The 14,035-nt window shown below is 40.6% G+C and overlaps 1 protein-coding gene across 1 annotated transcript in view; it reads right to left on the bottom strand.

Moving 5' to 3' along the window:
- GLP1R (glucagon-like peptide 1 receptor) overlaps positions 1-14,035 on the bottom strand; it is a 57,925-nt gene that overhangs the window by 17,354 nt on the left and 26,536 nt on the right. Inside the window, exons 4-6 of the mRNA XM_009880424.1 lie at positions 11,679-11,785; positions 8,059-8,212; positions 6,326-6,485 (exon numbers count right to left, since the gene is read on the bottom strand). Of these exons, the coding sequence (XP_009878726.1) occupies positions 6,326-6,485; positions 8,059-8,212; positions 11,679-11,785 (421 nt within the window). The remainder of the gene's footprint in view (positions 1-6,325; positions 6,486-8,058; positions 8,213-11,678; positions 11,786-14,035) is intronic.

Raw genomic sequence — 14,035 nt, 5'->3', positions numbered from 1 at the left:
AGGCCACTGGTGCCGTGGTGTTGCAACACCATCATTCATATTATTTTCCATGTTAGCAATACACATTTTAATCTGAGACACCAACTTAACAGCGCAATGTGTACATGTAAGCTTTGAACATCAGTGCAAATTCTACATGGACACCATCTGACAACTGCTGAATTCACAGTCTTGTGCCTTAAGAAATGGGTGGCTCTAAAAACTGCCTGGAACACGCTGTCAGCAGATGGGAATGCATCCAGTTTTTCAAAGCCCTAGTTAAGACCTAAAGAGGAGACTGTCCCAAGAACATTCCCTAATCCACCTTAAGTCTGTAGAAGTAACCCACAACAGCAAAAGAGTAAGCCTGCAGCACCTCTGCAATAATTGTAGTTTACGAGGATCACTGAGACTCTCTGTAGATTAATTCAACACTTAACGAACCTGCAGTAACTGGCACAAAATATTCTGGTTACTTCACTCAGTCAAGAGAAATTCGGCTGACTTGAGCAGGCAGTGGAAGCAAATTGTATAGAGCTCCTTGAATAAACTCTACAGATGATTATCGTTCATTAACAGAATCAGCATTGTATTCCAGTCCTGGGCTTCCAACATGCAGCTCTTTTGGGGCATTTGAGTTTCAGTCATACACCTCTTTCTCCTGCTGCTGCTATTCAAAGAGTATAATACGAGGAAAAAAACTGCACCCATTCATAGGATGTACTTGTTTAAAATATAGGCTGAACTCTTTCTGGTTTTGCTTTTTGTCATACAGAAGGCTCCAAGTTTGATGTTTTCCTAAATCAACTGACCACGGAAAGGTCTCTGAATTCAGGAAATGGTAATGCCTGCTTTTGTCTGTACTGCATCACTGCTGAAGGTGCCAGAAACTGCAACAGGCTGCTCATAATAGCCTTTGCCATGTTCTCTCTTGCAGGCTGAGAAGTGACCGAAAATCTTTGAACACTACATTGTGATTATGAAATCTGTCAAGTGTACTAGGAAATAAGCATGACAACAGCTCAGCTAAAAAAGTTCAACTTGAAACGACAGGGCATCTGAATTATAGATAATAACATATATTATAGATTATGAGAAAGGGAATGGCCAAATCAACACCTTAACACCCCACCCCATAAATAAGCAGCACAACCTACTTATTTTCACTCTAGCTTACATATTCTACACCTGGCCAGGTGTCTGCATAGCAAAAAAAAAAAAAAAAAAAAAAATTGAAAAACCAGACCTTACACAGAATGATAACAAGATGGGGTAGGTAGAAGAAGAAAGCTTGAGAAATTCCACACAGGAACCACCATTTGGTTGACATTTTCACAATGCTCCACTGTCCCTAGTGAGCAGAGAGGACAGCAATTCGTGTTGCTGCTAATGGAAGCTACCATATCCTGGTAGCAGCACGTAGAAATCGCTCTCTCCATTTAACGGGTCTGTGATACTTTGGTAACAGAACAGAAAAGCTCAGGGTTGTTCTGGAGTCCACTAAGTAGCAGTTACCATGAAAGGTGTCACCAGGTGGTGCTGTTCCATACCGCCTTTCCTTTCCCTTACCTCGATGTTCAAGCAAGTTTTCATTCTTACAGATGCACGATATTTTTAGCTTTGCATTGTACATAAAAGCGATTTCAGGGGAGAAAAATGCATGAGGAGCAAGAGAGGCGCCCCTCATCCTCACCTGCTGATTGGAAATTCTTCCTGAAGTAAATTGGTCTCTGTAGGACCAGAGCACTGCCATCCTGCCAAGACCCTTAAAACAAGGACACTTTCTGAATCCAGCATTTTAGGACAGATGAGTTTGTGTATGAGCTCCTATTTCAGATGTAACCTCACATCACTGATTTCCACGTGGTGAGAAGTTCAACGTCTGAGATAATCGGGCACACAAACCAGAAGGACACTACTGCTGTCAGAAGAACTCTGACTCTCCCCTCTCTCAGAAACCATCCAGGATGGTCTGACTTGATCAACTGCTTGATGTATGAATGCAAGAAGGATGTGATGAGGAACTGAAAGACGTGACAAATAAATATGACTAGGTGTAGAAAGAGTAAGAGCACTGAAGATGTGAGAAGATGAAATGTTCTTATTTCTAAAAAATAAAAAGCAGAAGAGTTGAATCCAGAAGACAGAGCGAAGACATTTAAGAGTAACTCCTGACAGATGTGTTTCCTACCGGGATCAGTGTGGACACAAAACCAATTTTCACATCCTTGTGTGAAAAACAGTTTTTATTTGAAAACAAACAAGAAATGGTTAGTGCAATGAATGCATCCTGTTGCTGCAGAGTTCATACTGGGCTTCAGAAGGAGGTTTCTTACTGACTCTGTTCCAGTCAGATCTTCCTGGCAATCAGGACGGAGATTGCCACCCTAGCTAGGCTTCCTGCCTTTAATAGCTTCATTCCCTCAAAGTATTCTTCCTTTGAGCAAGTTTGGATTGCCAAGGGTTGGAAGGAGGGGTATTATTTATTTTTTATGGCAGTTTCCCTGCTGCAAGTGCAGCTGGGTGTAAAATTGCCATAGAAGCTCAGAGAACATTTAGCTTTTCATTAACATTTTCTTCTTAGCCTTTAGTGCTGAAAATTGTCTCCTCCTGTCATTCTTCCCGCCTGGATGTCGCGCACAGTCACTGTGGGATGTTGCTATTATTTCCCTATTCCTCCTTCCTTCCCCCTTGTGAATGCGAACAGGTCCTTCTTCCTCTAAAAGCTGCTCAAAGATGCATACAGCAGCATTACAATATCACCCGCTCTTCTCCGGCGACTACTTCGTACAGCACTGACACAGCTGCCTGAAGTCAACGTCAAGCTCAGCCACTCTTCACTTGGGCTCAGGCACGACGAACAGTGAGTTGGTGTCCCCAACACCAGCAACAGCTTTTTTTTTTTTTTTCCTGCAAGCGATAATGACTATCTGAATCAACATCCTGTTTAGCTGCTGTTGTGCTGACCTCCAGACTGCAGGGAACAACTCATCTACCTGCTCTGCCATTAGCCTATTAAGAATTTTGTTTGTTGATGCTGTTAGTGTTTCTGCCTTTTTTTTTCTTCTCCCCCCCAATCAGCTTTGAAAATGGCATAAACCATTGTTTTTGCAGTAAGATGTGTGAACTCGGGGTTGACACAAATGTATGAAAGTCTGCTTCTACAAAGAAAAAGAAGACATAAGCAAGGCATTTTCCACATTAAATGAAATAGGAAAAATTTAACACTGCCATCTCAAAGCCTAGCACGGCGTGAAATCTTGGCAAGAAAGTGGCCATTACAGGAATAAAGTTACAAGTAATCAGGAAGGGTTATACAATGCTATCAATATACATGATGTCGATATAAACAACTCCCAGTTTGTAAAACTACATTAGTTTCCTGAGGCCTATCAAGATTTTATAACGTTTCTAGCTTTTTCAAAGTACAATAACACAAGATAAACAGGGTTTTTTCCCCTTATAAAACAATTCAACAGCAAAGAATAATTACTCATTTGAACTGATACTAAATGGAATACTGTCTAATAACATCAAGAACTGACCTGAAATTATCATATAGCAAAAACATATTTGAGATATAGTTATTTTCTTTACACTCCTCACTGTTTGCTAACTGTTCCTAGGAAGACACAGACTAAGTATGGTATCTTTTACATGTTTCTATTTGAAAAGGAAGGTTACCTTTCCCATGTTTTGAATCGAGATAAAATGATCATGTTAGACATAAAATGGGAGAGGTACTTTTTTTTTTGTTACACAATTACGTGGACTTTTTCTCCTGTTATAACAAAATATAGCACTATTTAATATAGCAGTTTAAAAGCCTGGAGAGAAACAGGTATGGGGACATTTCTACCTCTTTGAAAGCTCACCCTTACATTACAGTTTTCCTTGGAATTACCTGAGGGAATAATTTGCTCTAGTTTCTTGTTTGTTCTGAGACCTGCTATTCCTCGAAAGAAGTACAACAGGGCAAACATCATGACCAAGAGTATGTGCAAACACTCAGGTGGACAAAAACCTTGAGGAGAATACATAGTTTTATTCACATGTACATTTGAGAGAAGTACAAGTGCAAACATATGCGATTGCATGGACGATTGTAGAAGCTATTCAGACAGCAAAAGCAATACTATATGGTCTGTTAGAAGAAATAACAATATTATTTAACGCCCACTAAGTTTGTGAACAGTGCATATATGAAATTTTAAAACATATGTATTCATCAATTGTTGAGTAATGAACAAGTTAAATTATCCTGTAAGAGGACAATTCATTAACAGAACAAAGGGGCAGGGTATCAAATCAGCTCTGACAATCAAATAGATATTTATTGTTTGATCCAGCTTTATTTTTACAGTTGATGAACTATTTCAAAGAGTGGGACTCTCTCAGCTCAAACGAGAACCTACTGCCTCTCTGAAGTCTCGGCACTACGCTGAGGCTGTCATGCTGCTCATCACATGCTGAGCATTGCATACAGCAGAAAGGCACCTGGTGAGGGACCTAAGCCACCAAAAAATGGAATCAACACTGAAGAAGCGAGAAAGAGTGGGGGGAAAAAAAAAATCTTCCATCTTTTTCCACCTGCTAGAGACGAAATTGTTATCTGGTATAACTAATCTGGGAGGACTGAAATAGCAGACACTTCTGCATTTGAAGATGGTGAACCATTGACAAGGTTTGCACATGCAGCCATGGCTGGAATAGCAAGAAACTGTACAGATGGGAACTGAATGGCACAGACAGAGCTCTTCTAGGAAGCTCAGATGAAACCCATGTATCCAGTGTGAAGTTCTGGCACTACTACTCTTTTCCACAAATTCATCCAGAAATTCAACATACGGTAGCAAAACTTCCATTGTAAAGGAAAAAAAATAATAGTATCTTCTGTTTCTGCTTTTGCAGCAGACAAACTGTAACTAGAAGTGACTCAGATCAAAACCATCCTAACCCTTATAAAACAACACAATACCCACAGGATTTGGCTAGATATAATTTTGCTCTAATTTCTTTTCCATTTCCTCTCATGACCTCACTCTGCTTCAGGATAGCTCCCCCCTCCTTTTTTTTTTTTTATTTTTTTTTTATTTTTTTAAATTGAGGATACGGCTATTCATAAAATATGATTAAAACATACACGGTTCAAATGTTATACAAGATGCTGTTGCTTTTGCCGCATGTCCTATATAAAACAATAATGGAAGACACAGAACTTTTAAAATAAAACTCTCCAGCAGGAAACTGCTAATACTTGCATTTATTTATTCCCACCAATATGCCGAAAAGCCTTTGCACCTCATATATCGCTGTTGAGTAGAATTAGGTAATTCACAGTAAGCCATTTATATGCATTTTACCAGTGAACTAATTTGCTAGAATATTCACAGTTGGCAAATCTATAGAGAGAGAAGGACAGTCAAAGCAATTTAAATTTCAAACTAGTATCTGTGAAAGCACTTGCAGTATTTACTTGGATTTACTTCCAGCTTTTCAAAAGTCACCCGATTTCCACAAAAAGGCAAGGTAGAAGGGAGGAGAGGAGCAGAAGGGAGAAAATGCAACAAAAGCACACAAGAGATCATTCCAAAAATAGTATTAATCCTGAACAGTAATATATTTTCAGCCTAACTGGACAGTGAAAGGCTTGAAGCTTTAGCATTTCTACGGAAGGCAACTCTGGCTTAACCAACTGATTTCAAAGCATCACGCGGTCCTTAATCTCAAGCACACACATGCCCATGGCATGTGCACCCTGACCACTCTTTTGCCCAACAATCATTACTCGGCCTGCTCTGCCCACATAACGAGCCTGACAACTCCCTGTTAGCCACCCCTTGCTCACCAGCCCCTTTGCATCCCCTGAGCTCATGCTGCCACCATTTCTCTACTGCTATCCTTGACTAGATATGATGTATCACTGCTATTTTGTGCCACAAGTAGTTAACACATCTTTGAGTGCAACAGGGAAGCCATCAGGAGATGAAGCAGGGCAGTCCAGGAAAGCCCACGCTCACCTGGAACCACCCACACATCTTTTGTTTTGGGAAGCTGACATCTTGCAGGGAAAGTACCATGCGGCTGCCACCGGCTTGGGGAGTTTCTGCGGTGCCGCACCGCCTCCACATTATGTACCCACAGCTTCCATGCCGCAAAGCATCCAGGAGCCGTGCTGGCCCAGCACCCTCCAGATCAAAGAAGTTAAGGGATCGGGAACAAAAAGGGACTGGGGAGTGCAGGACCTGAACTGGGCAGCACTATGAGAGGCAGACAACATTTCTCCCTATTATACCATCTGCCACTGCAGGCAGCCACGGGCAGACATACCAAAAGATCAACTTACCCCAGCCAATGCAGAGATAAAGCCGAAAAATTCTCTGCTCAGAAAAGACTGAAAGTACCAGCAGCGTGTACAGGTACATGCCTTCCACCAGCAACCAGTAGTAGTTTGCAGCCACACAATACTGCATCATCACAAAGACCAAGCGGCAGCTGAGCGATTCCTGTGACAGAAGAAAAGACAGCCCAAATGAATGCAACAGGGGCTGAGAATCAAAGGATGCTAACCCAAAAGACTGGTTCTCTCTGCTGCTTTCACTTGCTCCTCAAAACAACGCTTGCCAAATCAATCACATTTGAGTACTGAAGGGACAGAAGACAGCAATAGGTGCTATACACAGCAGATAGATGCTTTCAACAGCATTCCTTTAAAAAAAAAAGAAAAAAAAGAAAAATTACATGTTCTGCATTTTCCCCTCAATAAGCAATGAATTATAATTTGAAAAGCACACCACAAAGATGAAAAGAAGAGCAAGTGAAAGGTACTGTATCAAGTGCAGTCAGTGAATCTTTTCACTTCCCCAGATATTCTATTCTGCAGCTGAGAATTTCTCTATTAAAGAGCAAATAGTGGATACCATAAAGTTGACTCTTTTCCAAAGCAAAAGATTTTTGATAGAACAGCAATATTGCCCAGTGCATCACATTTAAGTGCAAAAATCTCTCTTGGCTGGTAAATTACAGAGAGGTGGTCAGCAGGGCTTTAGATAAGTATGAAACCTGATTACCTAATTAATATTTCCATCAGATCTGATGAAACCACTATTGGATAAACCATGTGTGAAAGCATAAAGCCTAGGGTCTTTTTTGAAACGAGGGAACGACTGACAATCCAATGCGAACATTTCCAAACCATTTAAGATATGTATTACAGTATTATTTTCTGCCAGTTGATACATTGCAGATGAGAAGAAATCAACCATCATATGAGATTCACTATGTGGTATTAGTGCTTAAGCCTTAGGCAGGGTGTCAGAAAAGGAGGGGTCCTAAGCATGCATCAGAAAATATACCCTTTATGACCACAACCCTGTATTGCAGCAGCAAACACTGTCCCCATGTTCTAGAAATCAGGAGAGCTACACTAATAATGAAAATCCTTTTATTTGAAGATTAAAGTACATTTTGTATTTCAAATCTGAAGGGGGAAAGGCGTGCTTTCATCATATTCACAAAAGAGTTGTATATCCTCTCCTTCGATTAGAAGTATTTAATTAGCCTGTTCCTCCAAAGCTTTTCTAAATGTTTTCAAATTTGCATTTTAATCAGATGCTTCCCTTTTTTCTGTCATTAACAGATTATAAAGATCTCCAAGAACGACCAACTAATTTGGTCATTGTACAAGACGGACAGTCCTATCACAAAAGGCGCTGGCTTAGGGAAACAAATGCCCTCTCATCACTGCTAGAAGAAATGAACCTGCAGCATGGGAACAAGATATGGGCGTTTGTATGCATGTCAAAAAATCCACCCCTTCATGTTTCCACTGTCTAGTAGGGGCAAACTTCCCACGGGCAGAGAAACTTGCCATGGCATCAGCTACTTGTCTGTACCAAGCCCACTCTGGCAGAACCACAACCACATACATTGTGCTACAAGTTTTGGAGAAACTTCATGGACTGAAGAACAGCATTTTGTACAACTGTCGTTGTACAAAATGAAATTACCTGCCGTCATGCAGACACACCACAGTGATGACTCCAATATCCTGAGAACCACCACAGTGTCTGCCCCTACCTGGAAGGAGATAAGTCCTTCCCACTGGTGCTCTTGCGTGGCTGTGCTGTACATCCACTTCACCACTGAGTCTTTAATGAAGACAGATATAGCCCGCAGGATAAAAGAGGTGAAGAGGTTTAGATGAATATAATTCCTCGTGCAATGCAGATGTCTGTAAAAAAGGAGAACCAGTCATGATCCACTAGCTATGCAAAAGCTGTAACATCACAGGAGACTGAGGGAGGGAACAGTGAGCCCTGTTGGAAATCAGGAGGTACGAGAGGAAAACCCGTAACTTGAGAACAGCTGTAGGCATTTCAAACTGTCTTTGGGAAGAAATCACTATCAAGGAAAAGGCATTCAAAACTTCAGCCCTAAGTGTGAATGTTTGGGGGAAGGAAGGAGATCAGCATGTAAGGAAAAAAAATAATTTTAAAAGTGTAAAAATAAAGTCATTTTCAGAAGACACATCTGAAAGGACTAAAAAAGTCAAGTTTCACATAATGCTGAATCTAATCTCTTTGAACTGACCCCAATGTCACTGCACAGGTTTACCTTGACAAGGCTCAGGAACTGGTGTGCAGTACAGCTTCTGGCTGTGCTCAAGCCCACAGTGAAAAAAATATCCACCTGTAAATTACCGCTTTGACAACAAGAGAAAAATCTGTATTCAAATTGCCTCCTGGGGGAATTGTAAATACTTTCCGTAGAACTAAAAGGAACAGAATTTTTACCTCTGCATTCAGAATTGAAAAAAACAACCCAAAAAAAAAAGAAAAAAATCCTCTTGAATTTCAGCATCCAGCCGCAAAGACAATAAAATTGCTACTTGTCAAAAAAAAGCATATTAAGGGAGAGCAAAAGAAACTGCAGTCATGTAAATGGCATCCAACTGCAGAGTGCTGCCAATGTTTTACCAGCCTCATCCACCAACTTTTTTCTTCCAGTACTGCAAGGGTACACACTTTGCTTCAAAGGAAGTTACACTGGGTATGATTCTTTTTTGCTGCTAAAAGATACAGGTAACATTGATAAACAGCAACGGTTCCAGCAAGCGCTTCAGTGAACTTATGCTTTACATGTCTATTTTTACTGTTCTATAAATTTGAGTAGAAAAATAGACTTGGTCTGAAAGTTATCAGTTTTGCACCAAATAAGAAGGAGAACTTTTTTCCATGGGTCAAATAGAATTTTTTGCATCACTTTTAAGCCATAGTTTATTTCAAAACTTACCTATGATTAATATTTATTTTCCCTTAACTCAAAATGTATCTGTTGCTACCTTTCAGAACTACTACACGTTTAAATCTGATTGCAAAAATTATGTAAATGAGCCAATTGAAGGAAATAGGTTGCAAGCAGTTATTGAGTATTTCTGCTAGAGGCAATGCAAGTTATTCAAATTGTTTCAGTCGTGAAGTTATGGACCTAATTCAGCTTCCATCAGTGAAATTACAGACTTTTCTTCCATTTCTTTCAGAGGATGCAAAATTGGACACTAGAGATATACTGTTTCCTCTGTTGTATCATTATTAAAAACAAATACAAAGGTTGTTCTGTAGTCTAAAAACTTTAAAAGGCCTTCCTATTACAAAAGTGGAGAATATTAGCATTTTGGTGCCATTGAATTAAATTTTGATCTGCATTTGTTGAGGTTGTACAGCTACTGGGGAGAGGCCATGAGTAGAGGTTCCAGTCAGAATCCAGCCATTGCAATCCACGTAGGAGTTGGTGTCACGTATTTCATGAGATCCAGGACCAAGTTGTCTCCAGATAGACGATTTAGACAGGAAAGCACAGAATGGTTTGATGGCATAGTATTAACAAGGCTCTTCGGCCCCTTTTACATCTCTGAAACCTCGTTTTTCAAAATCAGCAGCACACTCATGTACACTTCCCCAGTCCCTGCTAAAGGAAAAAATACTAAAGCATCTCTCTACAAAAGTCAAGGCATCAAAATGCCCTCTCTCCTACTAGTCCTCGGTGACAAACTTGCCCTTTGTTCCCTGCCAAAAACATGCACATCCTTTCTTCCTTCAAAAAGTATGTGGTTGCACTCTGTGACCTTTACATTTGGGCTGCTAAGGTTACTTAAAAAAGTGTCATTGATGGGTGAAACAAGGAGAAAGCACTTATTCTGGGAGACGTTTGGAGACTTCAGGACCATCTGGTGCTTTGTCAGATGAGTCCCAAAGTTGCACAGGTACAACACGTGCATAATTATCATGTGGTATTCACAGAGGGTGAGCACGTCTCTGCATTTCCGTAGTCATTTTAAATCCTCTTTGAGATCGCCAGCCTATGCTCCTCCACTGGTAGGAGAAGAGATAATACAATGCTAAAAGGTGTGGTACAATATTAGGGGGCTCGGGTCATTTTAGTTTTGGAAATTAGAAGCTAAAAGGCATGACTTATCTTTTCAAATATGTAAGGGGTATAAACACTTTAGGAGGAAAGAAAGGAGAGGGACCAGCACACTAAAAGAGAGTACTGGCACCAGAGAAAATCATCATTAACTGGCAATAATAATTCTTTAGTCAGGGAAGAAAGTTTCCTAAGGATCAGAGCACTGAAGGTACCTGACATGATTTCAAATAAGAGTATCAGGAGACGGAAAACTATACTTTTTTAGGAAGCAGCCCCATCAGTGTTTAAGAAGGATGTTGAGCCCTGGCTATGCACAGCAGCAGGGAGCACAGCTTCATGGCAGGGGGACTTCTTTCCCACAACAGAGCAGGATCATATCTTTGCATTTTCTAAATATCAGTCTCCTGCGCTCAGTATCCCCAAACTGCAGGAAAGCCTGGCTGGAATCAAGACACCTCTTGCATTTACAGAGGGAAAAAAATACATCTCTCTGTTGGAGTCCAGAGTTGTTTTCCTTTTTCTTTTCTTCTTTTTTTTTTTTTTTTTTAACCAAACCTACACAGTGTAGCATTGGCACGTGCAACCAATAGTCTCTTAATTTTGATGCACTCCATGCAATTTGTTGGTGCATCCCTGGATGAACCCAGTGTGCCAGTCTGATCGGATGACAGCAATTTATTTCACAGAAGGTTTTCAAGTTTCAAAATTAGGTTCTCTTCTATATTGCAAAATAAATAAGAATTTCTGAAAGTTCTCCAAAAAGAGAAATTGTATCAAAAATCAATTTCTGCATTGAAATATACCCTGCATGTGAGGGCTAGGAAATAGGCCAGACCGAGCTTTATGCGCTGTGCAATCCCAAGCAAGACAAGATGAAAACTTCTGTCCTAAATATCCTCTCACACCCAGCTAGTGCCCCCATGTGCAAAGCGACAACACGAGGGAATGCTGGAATCTGTCTTTTCCCATCTCTTCCAGTGGAAATTTCATCGAAATAAAAAAATATCACAACAAAATATTTCAACTGCTAAAAAGAATCTGTTTCACATATTTATACTGGTAACACTGCAAAAATACAGGAATTTTACTTGCATTTTGAGAAGAAATCATTGTAGATGACATAAATGTCACAGAAATGACATAAGGTAGACAAATAACGAGGTGATAGAAGAAGGGGGGGGAATAATCAAATGATTCTGTCAAAATCTGATACTATCATATAGGAAAACATAACACCTTTTCTCCACTCTCTTCAGAGTTTCGCCAGTTACCTGAATCCAAGAAGAATGGCAGTTGCTATTACAAGGGCAGAGAAGGAAAGAGCATATCCGATGGTGTATATGATGGACAAATTCAGGAGCTGTTCTTCCGGTGCATCCTGAGAGCATATAAAGGAAAAAAAATATATAAAAAAAAAAAAAAAAAGAGGGAGGGGGGAATAGACAGAGCTCATGGGCTTCAGTTCTTTTCTCTCAGCTGCTTTCTAACTTTTCTTAATGATAACCAGAAGTCATTCTCCTACTTTCAAGTTTAAATGCATACATCAAATCAGTCTTCCACTTGTCGTATGTTCTGAAGAAACAAAAATTTAATCTTAATTCCCCATCTGCTCCCAGGTGTTCACTCAAATGGTTGGGCTTTGCAGCCAGGCTAGAAAATAGATAATGTGACATTATTTCATAATAAAGTTGGAGAGGCATAAACTACCACACAAGCGAGTCTTAAACAGATGGCAGGAAGCACAAACACAACTCAGCCCTGCAGTAAAAATGGCAAAGCTGATGTTTTCAGACTTAAACACTTAAATCAAGTCTCCTTACTGCTGCAACGAGAGGGGTCCTTTAGCTACATCTATACTTAGAAATCTAACAAGCCAGGTCCCATTTGTTGACACTGAGGCAAAGCATGCCTTGCATTCATATAACTAAACTCTTCTCTGCCCCCTAATAGTCTCTCTTCTGCCCCAATTATGCAAGCTTCTGGTACCAAACCATAGCCCAACACCATCTCATGAGCTAGGTGTTATACCACTGCCTGGGAGGGAGGGAGCTGACATGGGCCAGGGCAGCAGGGATGCTCACACCTCCCTGACAATCCCGGGCTGTGGCTCTCTCCAGGTTCGCTGTTGAAGACACAACGACTGAGACCCTTGCCTGAAAGCACTGGCCAAAATCTTTAGGGAGAAGAGAAGTATCTGAAAAGTTACTGGCGACACAGGCTTATTGCTCAGGTTCTGAGGAACATTCATATTCTCGTTCATTTCTAAGCATGTATCTTTGTCTAAATAGACTCAGGCATTTTACTTCCCTTCTTCAAGCTGCTAATTCTGCAATTGACTCCCAAGACCTGTGCTGTACAAAGGAATATACTCCTTGTACTTCAGAAATAAGTACAGCTATTCAGATGTACTTTGCGCAGGCGGGAGGATTTAAGATGAACATACAGGCTGACCCTCAGGGATTTGCTAGGTTAATATTTTAAAAAGAATGATATGAGAGCTGCCTTACAAAAAGAAAAGAAAAATCTCTTCAGTATCAAAGCTCAAGCAAACTATTCAGACCTGAAAATTTAAAACATCTACCAACATCACACACTTAAAGTAAGCGATGTTATTTTATAAGGATTCACTCACAAACCCTTTGGATCTTGTTTTAGCAACAGTTGTAACATAATACACAGCAAACTTATCAAAACAACCGCTTGTTCTCGTGTACAAGATGCATAACACAAAGTAGGTTATTAGGGGGCTCTATATACATTAGCTGGAAAACCAAACACGGCTGTTCACGTTTGAGGGAGTTACACCGTGTACGCAGGGTTTCAGAATCAAGATCAGTTCATGGAAACTTAGAGGCAGGTGACAAATGACCAAGTGTTACCATTAGGTATGTCTCTCCTTGGCATGTCTCAACACAGCTCTGGAAGAAACCGTAACGGCAAACAAGGGAAAAATCAAATGACTAGGCTTACACTTAAGATAACACGTTCTGCTGGGATACCCCAGAATGTGGAAGGGACAAGGAGTAAGGCTGAAAATTAAAGAATAAAGTTAAATTTAACACATCTGGAGAATCAGAAACTATCTCTTTTCCTGTCTCCTTCTAGTTTGCAGCCATTTATTCCTTCTGAAGAACAAGGCACTGAGCAACGGGAATTCCAGAGGACACAGATCCTGCAGCACTTGGGCATTTCATATACTTGAACTGTTTCGGCTAGGTATGTACTAGTTCCCAGTACCCTGGGACTGAGAGAGCGCACTCAATTTAGGTGAGGAAAAGCATCGCCCTTGGAGGCGCACAGCAGTAACGGTATCACGTGTCATGGGAACGCACACCCTGCACTAGCTGACGCCAATGGCTGACAAAAATCCCCTGGAAATCCCTCTGCTCTCCTTCATTCCATGCCAGGCGTCTCAGCTCCCTGCAGAGTATAAAGCACTAGGGCAAGAAAATAACACTGACAAGCCTAATTCCATTGCCCGCAACAAATTGAGGTAAAAAGACAAAACACCCCAAACAAACAAAAAGCAGGGACTGCCCCCTGCCTGAAAGGTGAAAAGCAAATATCCTTCAGTTCAGTTCATCTTAATCACCTTAATAGCTGCTAACAAGACAGAGAGAACAAACTG

Source organism: Charadrius vociferus, unplaced genomic scaffold, assembly GCF_000708025.1.
Source record: "Charadrius vociferus isolate BGI_N301 unplaced genomic scaffold, ASM70802v2 scaffold62, whole genome shotgun sequence".
Classification (NCBI taxonomy): Eukaryota; Metazoa; Chordata; class Aves; order Charadriiformes; family Charadriidae; genus Charadrius; species Charadrius vociferus.
The sequence above is the reverse complement of the archived record's forward strand: the minus strand, read 5'-3'. Positions and strand labels throughout refer to the sequence as shown.